Here is a 22,652-nt window from a genome sequence, read left to right as displayed (position 1 = left end):
TGACAAGACACAAATGCTGAAGGAGGTGAAAAAGAACCCTGGGGTTACAGCAAAGGACTTGCAGAAATCTCTTGAACTTGCCAAAGTCTCTGTACATGTTTCCACTATAGGCAAAACACTGAACAAGAATGGTGTTAATGGAAGGACACCATGGATGAAACCACTGCTCTCCAAAAAAAACATTGCTGCATGTCTCAAGTCTGCAAAAGACCACCTGGATGTTTCACAACACTTCTGGGACAATGTTCTGTGGACGGATGAGACAAAAGTTGATCTCTTTGGCAGAAATGTACAATGCTATGTTTGGAGAGGGGGAAGCACTGCACTGCACACAAACACCAAAACCTCATCCCACCCATGAAGCATGGTGGAGGGAGCATCATGGTTTGGGGCTGCTTTGCTACCTCAGGGCCTGGACTGCTTCTTATCATAGAGGGAACAATGAATTCAAAATTGTATCAAGTTTTACAGGAGACTATCAGGGTAGTGGTCTGTCACCTGAAGCTTAATAGAAGTTGGGTGATGCAACAAGACAACAACCAAAGAAACACATGAGTAAATCAATAACAGACTGGATTAAACAGAAGAAAATTAGTGTTCTGGAATGGCCAAGTCTGAGTTCAGACCTCAACCTAACTGAGATGCTGTCTCACAACCTGAAGAGAGCTGTTCATGTGAGAATCCCAGAAATATCAATGAACTGAAACAGTTTTGTAAGGAGGAATGGTCTCCATTTTTTTTTCTTAACTGTTGTGCAAGTCTCATCAGCAGCTACAGGAAATGTTTGGTGGAGGTTATTGCTACTAAAGGAGGTTCTACCAGTAACTTAATACAAGGGTTCACATACTTTTTCCAGCCTGTACTGTTAATGTTTAAATGATGTGTTCAATATTGACAAGAATTAAAATTGTGTGTGCTTAGTTTAAGCAGATTGTGTTAGTCTATTGTGACTTAGCTGAAGATCAGACCACATTTTTGAGTAATTAATGCAGAAATCCAGGTAATTCCAAAGAATGGCTGTAAGGGAGACCTTTATTATCTGATATGTTTCTTGCTGACAGTCCATTACAAAATATGTGGCCTTTCCCAATCTCTAGTGAAAACACATCTTACAGTCCATTTCTATTGCCTTTGCTGGCAAGATATTCTATATCTGCAAGATTAATTTAGCTAGAATCAAAACTATTAGCCATAGCTTGATGGCTCTTGAGATTGCAGTGTTAGAATTTTCAGTCTGGATCTGGAGATCCTGCAACTATGGGCAGTGGTTGATTTTGCTTAGTTAATGGATCTAATATGACAAACATATGATGGATCCATTAACCTGTAGTCATGTTTCCTTTCCCATTTTAAATGATGGCTTTTAATGGCAATGGTGGCACAGTGTTTAGTGCTGGGGACTTGGGTTTAATTCCAGACCTGGGGTGCTATCTGTGTGGAGTTTGTATATTCTTCATGTGTGTCTGCACAGTGACAGAAGGCTTGTGGCCAGCAGCCATGTTACCCTGAAACTCACAACTGGCAGCTAAGCAAGTGTGAGCCTGGTCAGTACCTGGATGGGAGACCTCCTTGGAAAAACTAAGGTTGCTGCTGGAAGAGGTGTTAGCGGGGCCAGCAGGGTGTGCCCACTCTGTGGTTCCTGTGGGTTCTAATGCCCCAGTACAGTGAAAGTGACACTACTGTAAAAGGGTGCCATCCTTTGGATGAGACATTAAACTGAGGTCCTGACTCTCTGTGGTCATTAAAAATCCTAGGGCATTTCTCAAAAAACGTAGGGGTGTCACGTGGGGAGACTATCCAAATTCCACAAAGTAGGTAACCAAGGCTGGAACCGAACTCGGAACCCAAGATCTTTAAAGAGGCAAATATCCCATTGGCCTTGACCAATTATGGCCTCCTGATAATCCCCATCTATGAATTGGCTTCATCCCCACTGATACCTGATGGGTGGGGAGTGTTCTGATGCACTATGGCTGCCATCCCATTATCCTGGTGGGGCTGCACATTGGTGGTGGAGGAAAGTCCCCATTACCTGTAAAGCACTTTGATTGGAGTGTCCAGAAACATGTTTTATATATATATAGTAAGTGTAAGGAATTATTATTATGCTGCTGGAGTGCCTGCTGTTTTGAACCATTTGAGAAGGCCTTTGCTCTGGAAAGCAGTGCTGTGTATGATCACAGTGCAGAAGACTGAAGAGAGCTTCATCTAACTGGTGATCTGTCACTGTGGCTCAGATTCTTGCTGTGGGTGCGCTACACATATTTGTATTTGATTACTGACACCTGACCACTACCTTTGAATGTCACTCCATTATGGGGAAAACAAAGCAACAAATGTGCATGGACCACATTATCAATACAACTTCCACTTTGTTTTCCCCAAGGTTTGCATCACTAGTTCTTTATGCATTACCACACCTCTCCAGGATTGAATTCTTTACTGCATCTTACTCTGGTTTATCATTGTACTGTATACCAATAAGGTATCTAATATCTAGGAACAGGATGATCATGTCAGAGCTGGGCTGGGCTCAGTGTTGCAGTGGCAGCAATGCATGCTCAGGTGGGAGCTCTTTGGCTATTTGCCCATGGCAGCCTGTGGGAATAGGGGAAATTAGGAAGTCATTAGGAGTATTCAAGCTAGAAAGTGGTGTTACAGTATGTTTTTGCCTCCTTATCACTCATGTGTGTGTTTAGTTTACTGTAACATTGGTGCAGTGCAAGTTCTTTACTAGTAACAAGGGAGTACATTTAAAGATGACAGTTTATCTAGAATACATGGCTTTGAACTGTGGAAGGAATTCAAGGTACCACAGGAAACCCCACACATTGACGTGGGGAGACTATCCAAATTCCACAAAGTAGGTAACCAAGGCTGGAACCGAACTCGGAACCCAAGATCTTTAAAGAGGCAAAAAAATAAGTGTTCCCGCTGTAATTGCTGTTCAACAAAATAAAACTCAACTTTTGGTGTGGATACATTTCTCCAGCCCCCCACTATATTTCATATCGTCTAACGTGCTAAAAAAGCGAAGAAAGCCTCTTTTATTTTAATATCAAACACATGCGGTCCCGCAGCAGAAGTACTTCATTGTGTACGGTGAGTGACAAACAGAAGTGCAAAAGCGGTTTGACAACAGCTCGGTTAATAATGGATAAAAAATCTGTAACTGTTAAGCTCTGTTCTGTTTCAAAACCGTTACATTGTGGAAAGCAATAGACGACGTGCATAATTTAAGCACGAACAGATTGAGACCTGTAGAGTGCGTGACGTTGAAATCTCTGCACATAAAGACGTTTCATGTGTGAAACTGGTATTTTTCAGCTGTCAAACTCCTACCCTGGAGTAGACCGTGTGTGTGAGCTGTATTTCCGAGTTAAGCAAGAAAAAAGCAATGAGATGAAAGCGTGTTCACAGTCAGGTGGCTCTGTTGTATAGTCAATTATCCCGAGCACAGCCTGCCTACCGTGCGCTTTACTTAATAGCTTGTCAATGATTGAACTGGGCTGCTTTGAAACGGCTATGGATTTATTATGTGCATTTTGGGGATTATGACGACTGGAAACCCAAGGAATTCAGGTAAATGCAATACTGTAGAACGTTAACGTATGCATGAGTTAATTTCCCAATTCGTTTTCTTGAGCGATGATTCAATTAACTTAATTAAAGACTCTAAATGGACGAAGCTTCATAACGCCAGCCTTTTGGGTGACCGGAGGAAAAAAAGAAATAGTAACTTTCATAGCTGCCCTTAGAAGAAAGCTATGTTCAGGAAATAGATACGTTATTTTTCATAACGGGATTAAATGGACAACTGCTTCTTTCTTGCGTGCAATGTTAATGTCCCTACAGTAGCAGGGCTGTTTTATGTTTCAAGATCAAATTAAACTGCTTTGATTTTTAAACTATTTTAATATTTTTTTTATTGGACCCCAAATTCCGAACAACGAACTATCTTTTTAAGCTCTGCCCTATTGAATGTAAAATTAGGTGAATGTTTTCAAGTTTTTTTTCAAGGCATTTATGAATCTTAATTAACGTGTTGCACTCGAGGTTGAAAATATTATTTACATCGTTTTCGTTATTAATACATAAATTAGTTATTAGTGATATTAAATAATTAAAACCAAGGGAAATTACGGGTAAGATAATCGAAGCTTTGTTTATGCCTATCACAAAGCTTTATACTTTTATAACATGCCTTTGGGTAATATTCTGCTCGACTTCCCTACAAGTACATAAAGCGGGCATTAACATTAAATTTATATTTAATGTGATCTTCTATTACTCACATAAATATTTCCATATGCTTATACATCGATATACATATCTAATGCCAATTTGGTCTAAAATTAATTTAATTTACACGAATACTTAGATTTATTTCGGTATTTGAAATACTAAAAGCATTTGTGAAACTCAAATCCCGTGCTCATTTATTTTTCTCCAATAAAGCACCTGCCGTTAGCCCCAGGTCTCCCACATTTTGAACACACACAGCAGTGTGAGGATAGGGGGTGGTTTTTGCTGCAGCGGTTCTCTGTCTTGCTAGAGCAGTTGCTGTATGTGAATGAAATCAGACAGGATTACAGAGCAGTCCGATGTAATCTGGAATCAAGAGGCCGAAGAAATGGGAGCGCTTTTCGTTTTTGTGCAGGACTCAAAGACAGTACACAACTTTAACTGGGCTCAGGTCAGGTGATTTAACTGGTGCGGTGTCCTGATTTTCTGTCTTGCCGTTGAATGTGAGTTTTCCAGTCTTCCATAAACAACGCTGGGCAACGCTTTAAGATAGAAGTCCTCTGTTACCACGTATTACTGAAACAAAGCTTACCGAGTGCCAGCACTGTAAATGTCAAGTACATTGCATAAGAAATACAGTATGTATTCGTTATGACTGATGGAACGCAAGAAGAACTAAATCAGTTGTTATACAGCAACTGTTCATCATGTGTTAAGTGCTTTTAGTAGGTATGCCATTCATTCACAACTAACACATGCATTATACTGGTCTCCTATTCTAAAATGTTGCTAAATATGAACATATTTCACATTTGACCAATGGTATAAATGAACAAAAGCTGCCTTTTCTCCTCAGATCACCAACTATGTCCAAGAAATGGCCCAAATTTTAAGTTGAAGCCGTAAAAAAAACAGACCATGCTACAGTATATTGTTAGAGTTGACAGGCGATTCAGTGAAACGTTCTGTACTGAATCACCAACCACACATGGCCAAAAAGGTTTCCTTAAGTGGCATGAGGTTATAGTTCATTTAACAACTGACTTTTAATTGGGTTTAATGGCTTTGATGTGTTGCTTCTTCTAGACAGCACCATTACTTTGCCTCATTTGTGCTTACTGGGAGGGTCAGATCCAAAATCTCCTTTGCAGTTGCTTATTTGTTTTTTTTATTTTATTTTCACACCAATGTTAACCTGTGCTGGTAAACAATTTGTAACCATATGTAATTGTTGACATAAACAATGGCAAATATCCTAAGCTCCAACCCTTGAAAGCATTTGTAAAATTGTTTTTCAGTTTGTACAGTACTAGCATTAATTTATGGGGTTTTTTTTTCAGTACACTTGAGCCAGCTGCGGTACTAGTTATGGGTGAACACAAAGGCAGGCCAGACTTCTTCAAGTCCCCAGAAAAGCTTGCTGGAGTGGCCCGTAAGAGCTCCAAGGAAACAACCCTACAGCTCAAAGTGCAGTTTCTGGATGATACTGAGCAGATATTCGAAGTTGAGGTAAGAATTAGTTCAGTGTGATTCTGGAGAAGTATATCGATTCAGTATTTTTTGTTTGCTAAGAATTTGTAGGACACATTTGACTCACATGTGACTCTCATCTCATCAAAAATAAATCATGTGTAGAATAATGAAAGTGTCTGTAATGTCATAAACTCAATATCATAATTTCTTTCCAAGACTAAACAAACATGTCAAAGTTTGTCTGAATATTAAAACTGTTTCACTGAATATATTTCATGTTGCTTTGAGCACAATTGTCCACATAATTGAAATATAAATGAATTTGAGCATAAGTACTGTACTGTACATGTAGTTTCACTGCTATATCTTAAATAAAAAAAAGTCTAAGCCACTTACAGTACATCCCAACATTTTTGCCCCCAAAATCACTTCCTTAACAGAAAGATGCAGAGGTGCACTATTAGTAACTACTGTATATGTCTTAAGCCATAACAAGACATTTGCTACAATGTAGGTAAGCTCTTTTCTTTCTAGATGCTCCAGTAATTAAGATGAAAGGCCTGTCAGCAGGAACATCATGCTGTGGCTCTGATTCACTAAGGAAGCACCCTCAGCATGGTACAGAGCATCCTTGTTCATCTGTTGGAGGAGTTAGTCATTTGAACTCTTGTAGCCAGAGAATCAGTAGTAGCAGGTATCCTATAGTCCACCCTCTCAGTGTTTGGTAATAGCTAATTGTTATCATTTATGCCTCAATACAAGATGTGGAAGTGTATGTGAACTCTCATTGGGATAACAGACTACAATAAGTATGTCTTGATTAATAAAGGCTTCAATCTGGATTCTGGAGACCATCTGTGTTATATGTTTTTGTGTTCAAGCTGGGCACTCTTAGCTGAGCCTGTAGGTATATTACAGTATCACCATTTTATTAAGAGACACACACAATTACTGTTCACTGATTCATTAATTGAGAATGTACAGTAGGTGGGAGGATGCCCCAAGAACTCCAAAAAGCAGAGACGTTATGGTCAAAATATCTGGTAAATTAACAGCTCTTTGTTATTTGTTGTCACTAGTTTTCCAAAGTCAGCCTCTCTGAAAATCATCATGTGAACAAATTCTGCTCAAAATAACTTTAATCTGCTCAGCCAAGAATGCTCTTACTAAATCTACTTGGTGTACTTTATCATTCAGAAACAAAATTCCGCTCATTTGCTGAGGTGTGGTGGAGTGTGTCTGAATTATTGAAAGATAGTAATTGAATCAGTATTTACACAGCCACCATGTTCATCTTTCTGAAACTCAGTATTGCGTTGGTCTCTTTTCCAGGTGAAAGAAATATTGTTTATTAAATTACTTATCTGAATAGGGGATTGGATACTCATCAACAAAATGTTGTTATGATTTCTAGTCAATCAACTACTTTATCTAGTTTACTGAAAGACAAATTGAGTCTTTGCGATTTAATAAAATAGGTCTCTTTAGTTTTACAGCTCCTAGCTTTTACAGTCGTACTGTAGGATTTGTGGTAAACATCCATACGTCAGTATGTACATCCCAAATTTACAGATCATTCCTTTTATCTAGCCTTTGATATTTAGTACTTTATTCACTGAAACAGCCTCTATTAGTATATTTACGTGAAAGATAATCTGTGTGAGAGAGTTCTGGGTCACTGTATTTCACACTGATATTAAGCTCAAATACGTTTTGTTTCGCAGAGTTTTGAAGGGCGGTGACATCATGACAGTATTTAAGAAACCAGAATTTGAAAATGCGATCTCTGTATCTCTGAAAAGATACAAGCTGGGGGATGGTTGGCTGTTGATGGGAGTGCATTTATCTTTGCCAGATGTTATGCTTGCAAAGTATTCCCATTATAGACCCCATTAGTCCCTGCTGCATTTGCAACTGGAAGCTCAAAGGCATTTTCTGCATCTCCATATGTAGAGAGACAATATGTGAATAGAAGGGCTGCTGAGATTCTTCTAAAAAAGAAATGTGAGTGCACAGCGTGAGAGTGGCTTTAGGGCAGAAATGGTGGCAGTGAAATCTCTGAATGTTTTCTTTGCCTTTCCAGCTGGCCCATTTGAAGACCTTTTTGCTGTGGGCATCTGACATACTATTTCTGTTCGCATAGCTGAGAATTCCTACGACTGGGTTTCTACTTCTTTTCTATGAACCATTAAACACTGACCGTTGACCATGTGGAGGAAGACTTGTTTTATTTCCAAACGTTAGGAGATAGCATATGGTCTCCTGTCTTACAGCTGAAGGATGTAAATGACCCCAGTGAGTCACTGAGCAAAGTTTCAAACGTTCTTTAAGTTAAACGTCAGTCTAGCCAAATTGTTTCAGCATACAAGAAAGATTTGCAAGCTCTGTGTATGTATTATTTCCTAATGTGCTTAATTTGGGATTTTTTTTTTGCTTTAGCTTTAATTCTTCTATGCTTGACAAGTAAAAATAACTGAAACTGCATCACAGTTATCAAAAGATGGATGTATGTTTAACATAGTGAATTCCATTTAGCTTTTAACTGTAATATTCCTGTTTCTAACATATTAAAGAAACTGTGTAAAAGGAATTCACTCTGAGCTTCAATGCGGTTAAAATAAGTTTAAAAATATGAGAATCTTTTAAAAAATTATACCAACCATATAGTTGTCTGTTCAAGTCTATTCAACATTTTTTCAATATCCTTCTGGCTTCAGTATGGTTGAAGCAACATTTTTTGTTATTTTTCCTATTCAATCAACTATCTTTCTATTCCGTTCTTTGAATTGCAGATGTAATTGGTATCTATAACCATACTTTGTCTTTTAAATTACATAAGAAACATTATTGTAACGACTATGGGTTTGTTCAGGATAAAGGACAAGAGGAGACGGTGTAGGCACACAAGCACAGATGGAACAGGTACAGTACACAGGTTTAGGGTGGTAACTCTTCAACAGACTCTACACACTTCTCTTATGGGACACTAAGCTTCAGAGTACACTTTAGCTAACACAGGTCTATTTACTGTACATGAGCAGGGTCAGTCGCTGGTCATCTTACAGACCCCCAGACTCCCCCCGGCTACAACTCCCAGCCTGCGCTACGATACCCTTAGCGACTGGGTGCACATCCTCCTCACATTATAAATGAGCAGAGGCCATTCAGCCCATCTTGTCCATTTTGGTAGCTGATTATTGATCCAAGGGCGTCTTCCAGCTGTATTCTTGAAAGAAGCTGAGATATTGGGTTCACCAACATACCTGGGAAGCTTGCTCCATACACCAACAACCTTTTGCGTAAATTTGTGTCTCCTGTTCTCGGGTTTTAAATGCACATCAACATTGTTTCCACCTGTGTCCCCTGGTTCGTTTCCCTGTTCATTCTGAAGAAATCCGCTGGTTGACTTCATCAGTGCCAGAGGATTGTGAATACTATATAGTAGGTTGAGGTACAAGACTGAAAAGGTTCTGTTCCTTCAGCCTGTCAGTGCAGTATATTATTAATATATGGAATGTATTTTATTGCTCTTCTCTGGACTGGATCCAGGTTTACTTTAAAAGAACTTTAAATGTATCATCCTTCCACAATATTCTAGAACAGTATGTGCTGCAGGAGTAACCCATCCAGTCGAAGGAGGAATGGCCTAGTATGTGATCATATTCCATGATTAATGGAACATTGCAGTATAGTATACTACACTATACAATATATCCCTTCAGTAACAGCAATCCATAAGTTAGTTATGTGTTAACATTTCAACTGGATAACACAAACAACTTCAGGAGAGCTGGGAGATAAGTAATTGCCTTTCTTTAAGACCAATTTAGCACTCTGATGTGACATGATAATGGAGAGTCAAGCGGTTCATTAGAGCTTCTCAATAGCATCCTTTTTTTCCTGTTACTTCCAACATAGTAAACTGCGGGCTTATCACAAACAGAGCTCTGTAGTCAACCCCCTTCAGAGACTTAAACACAGCTTTGTGCAAAACCAACTCCTCTGCATCTCTGAACTCAGTAATAATTAGATGAGTCAAGCTGCACAAATGTATTAAGCACATTAATCTCATGTTAGTCAGAAACAGACTAGATTGTTATGGCGTGCAAATGAAAGTAAAGAATGAAAGGCTTTTCCCTATGAAATATTATTAATCAATAAATCAATTTGTACTCATTTTTCATGAACTAAAGTATACAGCAAAAACAATTCTAATGAGTTTCATCAACTGTGGCATCCACATTTTTACTTGCGAGTAAAAACTTTTGTTTTTATAGAAGTGAGTTGCCTCTGATGTCTGATGTCGTTTTGGCCTTTCAGCCTGCAGATTAAATTAAACCATTTATTAATGTTTTCACTTCTTTCTCCATCTGTTTTACAGTGTGCCAGCTAGTGCAAATTAACTCATTTAGAATGCAGTCAGTATAGAGAAGATACAGCAGGTGTTCAGTAAATCCCGGAGTGAAAAACATTTTGCCTTACTAGAACTTGTGTAGTGTCAATGAGCTTCCCCCAGCTCTTTATTACAAAGGAAAAGAACAGTTGTTTTTCCTGTAAAATGCTGTTTCTGACAATTCACTTTCCCCGAGATTATCGTGTATAACTGAGAAGTTGCGGACAGTCCGCCAATTTTCCTGTGGGGCAAAAAGGAAACATGAATTGACCTCTTATTGTGTCTGCTGATGCTTAAATCAAATTGATGTCACATGCTGACTTGTTGCTTGTCATGGAAAATGTGGAATATAAGTAAGAGAAAATCATATCCTATAGAACTAAAAATAATATATGCGTAGCTTGTAAAATATAAACCTATGCTTATGCTTTTGACAAATACAGCAGCTTCCAGATGCAGGGTATCCCCACTATTTATGCTTAAACATAAGTAATTACCTTTAATTACATATGTGCTGTTCGATGTTACTGATTCACTTGTCTCTTGCTCAGCCTTTCATTATCCTGCTGTATCTAGTTAGTGGCCCTCAAGGAAATACAGTTCATTTTAATTGTTAGCTTATTCAGTTGTTAGATCAGACATTTTGTTCAAGCCTTGATGGAAATATACAGCTGGATTCACATTCTGCAGTTGCCACTCTTTTTATATAAGATCACCAAGACAAGGCCTCACCTGATTAGAATGCACATAAGAAAGGCAGCAAATGAGAAGAGGCCATTCAGCTGATTTGGGTCAAGTGGCAGTTCAGTAGCGAAAGGAATAATACATTTGTCCTGCTAATTCTTAAAAGAACAGCCCAGCTGAGATGTCTATTCCAGACCCCCACAATTCTTTGTGCAAAGAAGTGTTTCCTTTTCTCTGTCCTAAGAGAATTCCTTTAATTCTGACCTTTAACCCAGTGTCCTTGTTTTGTAAAGCTATACACACGCAACAAATGGGATAATGCAAAATATTATCAGATAACCACCAGTAAATGCATTTATAAAAGAAAGTGTCATTAATCAATTTCTCCAAATCCTGATAGAGTAACAGCACCTCCAAAAGGCTTACCTTTTTAATAATAAAAGGTCCAAATTATTTCCCTTCTTTGACTCTCTCTCCAAGCACTGGGCTCTAAAATGTCTAGCAACACGGAGATTTTATATTGCACTGCCAAATGGCACTTGTGTGTTTACTTTTACTAGTCTTATCAGCTTCTCTTTTATTAGAAATGCCTTTGTTAGTGGCTACAGATATTTTTTAGGGAGACTTGTTCATTAGGTAATGGTGTTGAGATAAACAGATGTTCAGGCGAAGGTCAAATTCTAATCTCGCAGTTGCGCTTCCCTATGCTTATAAACTCTCTGGCTGAACATAGAGCTTATTAACCCCCCCCTCCACCCCAACTTCACAGTTGCAGCATTTTTCCCCGTGGCTTATCCTTCATAAGTGAAAGGAGGATGTTACAGCGCTCAGCTCTGACCAGAGCTGTCATTTCCCCAGGTGAGTTTAACGAACAGTTCTTTCTGGACCCTATGCAGACGACACAATCCGGGGTAGAGTGGGGGAAAACGTCATGCAGGATACAGGAATTAATACAGGGGGGCGTGTCCATGGAGTGCTGGTGGTCGGGAAATCCAAAAACAGGGCAAAAGTCAAAAGCAAGGCTATCCATCCGAGACAGACGATCTAAAAACGGGAACGGGGTCGGAACCGGCAGGGGGCACGGGAACGGGAACAAGAAACAGAAACTAAAAGCATAACGGAGCCAGGCGCATCCAGGTCCCAGGCTCGTATGATGCGGAAACCAATGCAGAGCGTGGATTGGCGTCAACGTCTGGCTTTTTAAGGGGGAACTGAAAAGGGGCTGGAAAAGGGAGCAGGTGCGGGAGATGAACAACAAACAAGGAAGGGCTGGAGCACCCTTAAGAGGAGGGGTTTGCAATCGTGACCGTGAGTTAAAGCCAAAATATAAAGTAAGCTGTCCCTTCATATTCATCGTTTTTTTAGGCATTAGAATTTGACCAAACTACTGAATTGGTTATTATTGTACTGTTTATTATGTAATAGCTTTGCAGACAAAGACGGGCACTAGTCTGAGACTAATAAAACATGGGTTCTGAGCTGGGTGGCATGGTAGTGCAGTGGTTAGCATTCCTGCCCAACAGTGCTGGAACACTGGGTTCAGTTCCTACTGTCTGGAGTGGAGTCTGGATGTTCTCCCCATGTTTAACTGGGTTTCCTCGTGGGTTCTCCTGTTTCCTTCCACAATCCAAAGACACGCTGGCAGGTGAATTTGCTTCTGGGATAAACTAGCCCTTTTGAGAGTGTCTGTGTGTGTGCCCTGCAATGGGCTGTTGTCCAGTCCAAGGGATTCCAGCTCCCCCACAACCCTGAGTTGGAAAGCAGTTGGAAAATGAATGGATGGGTTCTGAGGTGAGCTGGGAAAACAGCTGTGTGAGACATGAGTCCTCCTTTTTGCTTCGCAGCAGATCCCGTGAGCCACGATAGATTGTTATTCTCTAATTAAAACAATCTCAGAAGTTTTCTGTTATCTGCAGTGGAAAACAATGTATGCTTATTTAAATTATTAGGGCTTGCTCTTGATTAATGTAATTGATAAATATCCCTGTGAATAATGTGATGTGTAGTAACCTAGAAATGTAACAATAAAAAATAATTGGTTGCCTGAGGCTTGTAGCATCTGGGGTTGGCATTTGAATCAATTATTCAGTTTAATAGGTGCTACGAGCTCAATACTATTAAACTGATTTGTGGCTCTAATATAATTGATACAGTAGAGCTCTACATAATGTAATTTAACTAAGTAACCATACTGTTTTCTCCTACTCTGGAGGAAGATGTCAAGTGAGTTTCTTTTCCCTATAAATAATGTAAGCAAAACGTTTTTTTTTAAAAGAAAAATCAATGAAGTATTTGAAATTTGTTACAGTACGTACACTGTAGCCCAGTTTGTACAGTGCCTTTGACTTGTCCGCCTGGATAAGTGTATTGTGGAGCTTTCTGTTTTGTTAGGTGGTACCTGCTGAATGGGGGGTTGAGCATTATTTTTATGTAATATTCTAATATAGAGATATTTAACTATTACAGGTTTAAAATGCTGTAGACATATTTACAGAGCTAGAACAGTTTTTTTCAGATGCATTCTAGGTCATCATGCATGATCATGCTATTTTAACAGTTCAGCACTCTCAATACATCTCAATACAGAAAGAAAAAATGTGTATTGAGATGCTCTGAATATTTAGGCTGAACGAAGAAGGTGGTAGATAACGTGTGTGGAGTGTCACATGCAGGTATCACTAAGAGAAGAACCTCCCATACCCATTGTACTCTTAAGGTTCTTGAGGATGCCAGTGGGCACTTGCTTCTTATTATGAGGATGGAATTTCAGTGGGAACAGACATACCTCAAAAGGAATAGAATTTATAGTTATATCTATAACTGATTGCAGTCTGATCTGTGCTATTAATGGACTAGACTTGGATTTCCCAAGGAACATTGAATCATTGGTAACATGCTTCTCAGACTCAGGATTCCTCTGTTTACACATAACATCCATGACCCTTACAGTTGTCAGGCTCCTGTGAGCTTGAACTGGTCCCAGTGAGAGCTGCAGCAGGCTTCTGACTGATGCCTTACTTGTGCTGTTGATCCTGCTTAGGCTCATGGTTTCAAGGGAAGCATGTGACTGAATGATCAATGTCACAGAGGCTCTTTGCTTTCTTTATTTCTCCCTTGACAGTATCCAAGTTGTGACGTTCAGCTCTGTTGGTTAAGAACTGAGTTTTGTGGGGTATATGCTTTAGAAAAGGATCACGATCTTAAACAGGTTCACGAGGAATGACAACGCCCCAAAATCAAAGAGTGGCGAACTATTGTGGAGCGAATATTTGGCTTAACCTGCTTGGCTGAGGGCCGACCTCGGCAGCTGCAGAGGTGGAGTTGGGGTGGAGGTGGGAAGCAAAAGTCACACGCGAGGGAGAGGGAGATATCGCATTTGGTATTGATAGTGTTCGGCGGAGGAAGGACGAAGGGAGTGATTGCTGACAGCTGGGGATGATTGAGCGTGGTTGTTGTCATCCCTCCTGAACTTTAGTTTAATAAACTCCATTAAAAAAGAAACACAGCCTTTATAACAGCTACAGTCCTGTGTTCCTTAAATGCCTTTGGGTCATAAATTTGACATAAAACATGCGAATCTCCCCAGATGTTGCACCGCAGACACACACATTTTGGAAGCTGAAATTGTAAGCCATTGTTTGTGGAGGAATGTGGCCACAGACTGAGGTGTAGGTCCCATGTTTAGGGTAGTACTCCCTCTTGTGTGCAGACGACACACAACCGAGGATACAACCCTAAACAGCACATATCCTGTGGTTCCACAATATTTAACATGCTAACAATACAAATGGTTTGTTGTTGTTGTTTGTATATTTTCATAACTGAATGTTTGGCATATCTGTGTTTTAAATCTCCCTTTCACTATCTGTAAGCAAAACTTTTCTTCGTTTGATTCTAGCAAAGAATTTTGGGAAATGACTTTTACAACAAGGTCTGTGGTCACCTGAAGCTGCTGGAGAAAGAGTACTTTGGACTTGAGTTTCGCAATCACACTGGGAGTTATGTAAGTGTATAACTCTTTCTGTGGGTCTGGAATTGAAGTGTGTGAATTAGAAAGAAAATGTACAAAGAATGCTTTGTGTTTTATGTTTGTCCGTTAATTTAATTTGTTTTTGCAACAGCTTTACTTTTTCAAAAAACACAACAGTAATGTTCTGTAGTTTATTAAACAAAATTAAGTGCACCTATTTGAATATTTATGCTTTGTGCAAATTGATGCAATTATCCAGCTGTTTTTTTCAGTAGGCATTGTACAGACATAAAACACCAAGTATCTGTATTTCAGGTATTTCACTACTATCAAAGCTAAATTAAAACTGTAAAACATCAACAGCTGGTCAAAAAACATGATTTTAATCAGCACATGAGCAGCGAAAGATACAATCAGATCATTGCTGGCATGATTTAAGGCAGTTTATCTGAGGGAGACGTTGTCCAGAGAATGAGGTGACAGTCAGCAGACTGGTCATTACACGATTGGATCCCTCTGCATAATAATTTCCCTACTGCAGTTGCTACAGCACAGATCATTCCAGAAAGAAACAGTCCACACATAATAATAATAATAATAATAATAATAATAATAATTGCTTACACTTATATAGCGCTTTTCTGGACACTCCACTCAAAGCGCTTTACAGGTAATGGGGATTCCCCTCCACCACCACCAATGTGCAGCACCCACCTGGATGATGTGACGGCAGCCATAGTGCACCAGAACGCTCACCACACATCAACTATCAGTGGGGAGGAGAGCAGAATAATGAAGCCAATTCATAGATGGGGATTATTAGGAGGCCATGATTGGTAAAGCCCAATGGGAAAATTTGGCCAGGAAGCCGGGGTTACACCCCTACTCTTTTCGAGAAACGCCCTGGGATTTTTAATGACCACAGAGAGTCAGGACCTCGGTTTTACGTCTCATCCGAAGGATGGGCATATATACATCAACGAGGGCAGTGTTAGCAAGTGAATGGCAAAATCACCATTCTGTACTGGTAGAAGCATATTGCATTTTAAGTACTCCACTGATTTCAAGCATCGCTTGTCCTTACAGTAAGCAGTATTGCAGTAAAGATAGTATTATGTAGTAGTGTGCACTGTAAACATATCTGTATGTAGTTAAACTAACTGTGTATGAATACTTATCTGTATTGCCAACCAAATTAGGTCTGTAATGTCATTGTCAGTGAGAATTTCTCTATTTAATTATCTAGTGAAATAAAAGAATAATTCTGTATTCTTGATAAAAGAGACATTCTAAATAATCTGTGTCCCTTGTATTCTATTCTAGAGTACCTTTCAACATACAGTACTGTACTATTTTACCACACCTTACTGATGTGTTGTCCTGTACTGCCCCACTTCTCAGGGCTATGTGCTGGGATAGATAGAGGAGATTAGTTTAAAAACCTTGCAAACAAGCAGCAAATGAAAATGTCTGCAGTTAAGACTTGGAAAAGCATCTCAGTGTAACATATAAAAAGTCTGATGTTGATGGGTTGCAAACGTGAAACAGTCAATTAATGTAAGGGATGTGTGACCAAACACTAACTTTATACTAGTTTACATAATGTTAATTGGTCCCAGTCCTTATGAAATTGGGGGGAAATGAACACAAAAAACTTTTTTTTGTTAGTTTGGTTTAACATACTGTATATGCCCCAAAACTATTCAGGAATAAAAGCTTTCATTCTGTACTTTTGCCACTTATTTATGTTTGATATGAAATACAAATATCAACAGTCCACAGAAAATATGTCAAATTTCACTTCCCAATAAGTCCCAATACTCTTTTCAAGGTATGAGTGGACTTTGACTCACAATAATAAATAATTTTAGTACTTCTTCAAGACCCACACTTTCCTCTTTTGCTTGAACCTGCTGTATGTGTTTCATATTAATGTGCTTCCAGCTCACCTACTGTACCCTGTGTTTACAGAACCTGTGTTTCATCTCTGTGCTGGTATTGCTATTTCTCAACCCTGTATGATGTTGTTTTACTGCTGCTTTATAATGAGTTATTGTAATAAACTGGTTAATACATTATATACAGTATGTTTACACTGTTACATTTTTCTACCTATCAATTATTTTTAATATAACTCACCATGGAAAAAAAAAACATTCACTAAATAAAAAACTTTAATATAATGTGCAAATGTATCATTTAATATTACAGGTGTGGTTGGAATTGCTGAAACCTCTTGCAAAGCAAGTTAAAAGTAAGTTTCAGGTACTTTTTTTGTATATATTGTTTTTTTACAGGTTGGAAGTAGATTAGGAAAATAGTTGTTTTTTAACACATATCTGTTAAACATTTTCTTAATGTGAAGTACATTTTTTATTTACTCAAGCATGCAGTTCCATGCAAAATTTGGGCATCCCTGGTCAAATTGCATATTAAGTCTCTAAGTGAAAAGAAGTGAACACAGCCTCTGCAGGGTACAAATTTACACGTGACATCTTTATGCACATTGTAATGCACAATTACGATTTCTTTGCTGAATTTAACAGATTGAAAAAATAAAACAGTGAATGTCGCATGTGCAAATGTCAGTCAGTACTTAGTAACATCTGCTTTGGCAGAAACCACAGCTTCCAAACATTTCTGGTAGCCAGCTAAGAGTCTTTCTATTCTTGCTTTAGGAATTTTCTCCACTCTTACTTGCAGAATTCTTCTAGCTCTGAAATATTCTTAGGTCTTCTTGCACGCATTGCATGTTTCAGATCTCCCCACAGATTTTCTAGGAACCGTGTCTGGGACCATGAAGGTCCTTCCAAAACCTTAAACTTTCGTTCCTGTCAGTACTTCATGGTTGAAGTACACACAGTCTCACTCTTCTCTAATCCACACGCGTATCAATACATTCTTCATCAAGGACATGATTCCACTTAACCTATCACTTCTTGTGTTTGGCATGGTGATATAAATGAAAGCTCTGGAAATTGAATACACATACAGTACATGAAGGCACATCACTCTTTCCTACCTAGCAAAACTATTTCTGAAGTGTGGTTGATCCTGAGAGATTAAGGATATTTTGCTCAAAACATTTATGTGTAGATTGCGGACAACATTCTGACTAATTTTAACACATAATAAATACCATGATCATAATTTAAGCTCTTTTGAACTGGAGCTTTTTACTTACAGTGTAACTGTCAATGTGGCTATGCATTCATCAAATTACAAAGGCACTGAGTAATGTAAAAGAGCTACTGTTCATTTATTTTAATTTTTAGTGCATGTGGTATCCCTGAGTAATGTGTAAATATATCAGAGTTTTTAAAGGAGTGAAAGTTTTGCACTGTTTTACTTGAATGACAATTTGAAACAGGGTGAAGACAGACAGATATAAGACGAAGGGTTGTCTTAACTCGTTCATAAACACTACACCACTCAATAAACAACAGGCATAAAAAACAAATAGCAAAATGCAGTTTCATCATATCACTCCAGGACCACTGTTGCCGAGCTCCATCTTTAGAAAATTGCTTGTCAGATCCTAAGTCTTATATCATTTTGAAGTTACTTCACTATATCTTCTATTAACTTCTGTCTAAATCTATGTCTTGTTTTCAAGCATTATAAACAACTTTGCCTGCATTTGTGCAAATGGTTATAAAGGGATGTTGTTATATTGTGTTTTGTGTGGTTTATGAAATAGGTAAGACTGTGTTTTTAGTGCCATTCAAGTAAAGTGTTACCAAAAGATTTTTTGTGAATTTAAATGTAAAACTTCTCTGTTTTCATTTTAAAATGCAAGTATGTGATTTTGTTTCTATTGTGATTTTTCTCTTAGACACAAGCAATGTTTCGTTCAGGTTCATAGTGAAGTTTTTCCCACCTGACCCGGGACAACTACAGAAAGAGCTGACAAGGTCTGTAACATCCTGTTTTACTAGATCTGTTATACTTGGCACAGCTAGAGAGTCAGTAGAAGAGATGTTAGAATTGACAGTGAGTAATACCACATACTGTAGTAATTAAACCAGAGAATTTCTCAAATCAATGAAAAATACCAGTTTAAGATTTCGCACAGAAGCACAGAGGCCACAGAGAAATCTGTGAAATGGGATTACGTCTTTGTGCCAATTTGTTAGCCTTACTGGCAAGCTCTGAAAGAAAGCTTCATTGCAAAACCAAATGGACTTGCAGAGCTAAGAATATTTGCAAGAACCAATTTGCTGAACTCAAATTAACCCTGAAGAAGCTAATTTCACACTAGCACATAAAACAGCACAGATCACACATTAAAATACAGGTTACAGTTTCTGGCAGATATTTCATTAAAACTTTCAGAGTGGCAGGTAATTTTTCCATATGTGTTGGTGGCTTTTGTATGGTTCTGATGTCTGGTTTTGATGTGGTTCTGTGTCCACAGTTAACCCATCCTGTCTGTGTGTCTGTAGGTATCTCTTTGCTCTGCAGATCAAGCAGGATTTGGCCAACGGAAGTCTCACATGTAATGATAACAGTGCAGCTCTTCTGGTGTCACATATCTTACAATGTAAGTCACATCAGAGCCTGCTAATGCTTCAGTACAGGGAAATGTACTCAAAGGTAGTTTAGTTAACATGGAATCTGGAATGTACACATATATGTTTTCTGCTATGAAGTTGCTTTACATAAAGTACTTTTTTTTATTATGGCTTCTAATTTTTTCCCAACTGGGAAGCCTATTCCAATTCCAGATTTGCACCTTCATTCATAGTGAAAGTGTTTTGTAGCGATGCTGCAGTTTTATTTACATACCAGGTTTAAGGTGGTCAGAATCTATTTCTTACTTACGCTTTGTTGCTGACCAAAAATGAACGGATGTGAAACAGGATGGAAGATCCTGAAAATATTCACTATGTACTTTTTGCAGTGCTGCCATCATTTTTTGGAGTGAAACTAATAATAGAAAACACTGGCTTTCTAAACTATTATGGTCTATTGTATTACTAAATAAACAATTAGAAATGCAGTAAGTGAGTGCCATTCAAAAAACAAACTTCAGGGTTGCTTGGTGAATAACTCAACGATCTATCAAAGTCTAGTCATGTGGTCTCTCTCATTTACTCTGCTGAGTGTTTCTTCAGCTTCACAGCAAGCTAATTATGCATTTGTAAAGTTCCAGCTGGTAACCATAGCAAGTTAACAAGATATTTACGTAATGAGGTGTGTTTGCAGGCTACGGCTGCTCTCGTAAAACCACAAATCTGAACTGTTTAATGCACTTCATTTCAAATCTGTAATGAACATGAAGGTGCTAAATGAGGTCGAAGAACATAATAATGATAAATGAGGGGGAAAGGATCTTGCAGAAAGGAATCTATTACCATTTAATAGGTATCTGTTAATATCAGCTCTGTGGAGCACAGCTGGTTTTCTCTTTCTCAGTTAGAATCAGCTCCTCAGTTGGGAGAAGTGTTAAAGTGATTGAATTAAAGGTATAACACTCCTATGCAGCCATATAAAATATAAAAGAGACATGGATGACCTTCAAGATCTGAATATTGAAATAGTTGGATTTAAGAACATCTCATCAATTGGGAATTGTTAATGGTGAAAAGAAGTTTAAAGGAAGCAATTTCAAATATAAATTGAGGTGTGAAACAAATTTGATTATAAGGAACATAATTACAATGAATACGCTAATTGAACATTATTCTTAGCATTACTAAGTACTTAATACTTGCACTACAAAAATACAGTGAACAGTCAATCAAGGTGATGCCAGCACTGTTATCACCTCAGTTGTTATGTGACAGAGCCAAACAAGCCAGAATTGTGAGCTCTGTAGGAAAGACATACTGTAATTACTGTATGACTTTGCGAATCAGAAAGAATCTGAATGAATATGATTTCATACTTAGGGTTGCACACATGACAGTTTGTATTCCAATGCAGCAGAGGTGGGTGATTATGATGAAGAAGTTGACATTCAGCAGCTGGAGAGTAAACGGTACCTTCCCAACCAAGAGTACCTGGACCACAAGATCATGCGCTTTCACAAGAAACACAGGTACCTGTGGACTGTGACACTGCCTTTATTCTGTGTGCCCTGTTCCAGGGTTGCTGTTAGCATTTCCAGAAATCTCACTTTACCAACATCATTCAGATCATTCAGATGGACAATCAGCCATATTAAAAACCTTTTATATGAAATCATCACAAATGTATTTACTAGAACCTTTGAACTACCACTTGCTGGGACAAATATACTAAGTGTTTGAAAAAATGTCACTAAGAAATAAGTAAAGATAATATACTGAAAGTAATATTTTAGAACAGTTCTATGACATACTTATGTTACCTTGCAGTATACGTCCTTATGACTAAAATGTAAACATTCGGATAGGAATTTATTAAGATTGTGCAGAGAGTTATCTTGCTCAAATGAGCCCTGTCTACAGCAAGGAGAAGAGCAGCCCTGCTTTCGAGGTTTGCAGTTTTGAGTGTCTAGTTTCAGTGCCAGACGGCCTCAGTGACTCTGAAGTCAAGTGGACAAGCCTGTGTTTTTGCCTTCCAGGGGCCAGTCTCCCGCAGACTCCGACATCCAGCTTCTGGAAGTCGCCAGGAAACTGGACATGTATGGCATCCGACCTCACCCTGCCAATGATGGAGAGGAAATGAAAATCAACCTGGCTGTCACCCACATGGGAGTACTGGTTTTCCAGGTGAATATCATTTGGCTAGAAAAGTGCATCTTGTAGTCATACAGTCTATTAGTTATAGGGGCCCTGCAATGCTATTTTCATATTTAGGGGTTATGAAAATTAAGAGGTCCACTAGTGCTCAGTAGCTTCATGGTATTTTATAACTGCAAGCTTTCGGTTCAAGGAGAGAAGAAGGGGTTAGTAAAGTAAAGAAAAGTAACACCTGGACCGTGCTGGGAACCTGACTGGTTCTAATGGTTTGGCTGGCTCGGCAGCCTCTGGGCCATGAAAACATGTTGAGAGACTTGTTGAGAGTCACTTGAGATGCTCTGTCTCACAGCTGGAATCCGGGGTAGAGAAGGAAGAGGGAGACTCCCCCTGACTTGCTAAGAGAGAAATATAATCAACTGTAGAGCTCGACAGCTGGGCAGCAGGAGGAGAAGGTGGAATCGTTGAGGCGAGAGAAGCAGGAGGAGCTGTAGAAACTGTAGCTGAGAGAGAAGGGCAGAGAACTGGAACTGGTTCAACCGAGATGAAGCCACATACAGTAAAAGTAGAAAAAGACATAAACAGTCAGACTGAGGTGGAATAGGAATATACTTGTCGAAGAGCGATTTGAGGAGCTTGGAGAGAAACCAGTTCTTTAATAGTGCCATGTCTCTTTCTGCTGTCTTTTGGAACCGCAGAATGAGACATGACATCTTTGGAGGAATCATTCAGTGCCAAGATCCTTCTTGATCTATATTTCCCCTACATTTTCAATCGTCACCTTGTCTTGGTAAGGGTCACCACATTAAGTTTAATTTTCAAAATTATTTGCTTTGGCTAATGAATTGCGGCCACAAAAAGTACAAACTGGGTACATGAGAACAGGAAGAATTATTTGGAAATATTTCATTAATAGAATTACCAGGAAAGGTGATTTGACAACAATCTAAAAGGTATTTACAGTTACCAACTAGTGTCATAGAATTTTCTCTTTTTATTCTCTTATTTTTACATTCTTTTTTTACAGTGATGCATGATTAGCTCCAGGCTTTAGTTTGACATTAAACAAGCAAATATGATATGTATAGTGTGATAATGTGATGATTTGTATAGTCGATGATGCTGTGTCTATTTTCCTTAATGCTGATTGGAACATAGTGTTAAAGAAAAGTCCAACTGCCTAGTCTGCCTCCCAGCCTCCCTGTCTGGCCAAAGGCTGACA

At 38.7% G+C, this 22,652-nt stretch overlaps 1 protein-coding gene across 1 annotated transcript in view; it reads left to right on the top strand.

Annotated features, from left to right (window-relative positions):
- Positions 1-3,313: 3,313 nt before the first annotated feature.
- Positions 3,314-22,652, top strand: part of LOC148653749 (FERM domain-containing protein 7) — a 31,648-nt gene continuing 12,309 nt past the window's right edge. Inside the window, exons 1-8 of the mRNA XM_088649084.1 lie at positions 3,314-3,582; positions 5,586-5,754; positions 14,694-14,798; positions 16,977-17,019; positions 18,601-18,679; positions 19,211-19,308; positions 20,694-20,808; positions 21,316-21,463. Of these exons, the coding sequence (XP_088505210.1) occupies positions 5,614-5,754; positions 14,694-14,798; positions 16,977-17,019; positions 18,601-18,679; positions 19,211-19,308; positions 20,694-20,808; positions 21,316-21,463 (729 nt within the window). The 5' untranslated portion in view covers positions 3,314-3,582; positions 5,586-5,613. The remainder of the gene's footprint in view (positions 3,583-5,585; positions 5,755-14,693; positions 14,799-16,976; positions 17,020-18,600; positions 18,680-19,210; positions 19,309-20,693; positions 20,809-21,315; positions 21,464-22,652) is intronic.

Source organism: Lepisosteus platostomus, chromosome 10 (genome assembly GCF_059453375.1).
Source record: "Lepisosteus platostomus isolate fLepPlt1 chromosome 10, fLepPlt1.hap1, whole genome shotgun sequence".
NCBI classification, from domain to species: domain Eukaryota; kingdom Metazoa; phylum Chordata; class Actinopteri; order Semionotiformes; family Lepisosteidae; genus Lepisosteus; species Lepisosteus platostomus.
The sequence above is the reverse complement of the archived record's forward strand: the minus strand, read 5'-3'. Positions and strand labels throughout refer to the sequence as shown.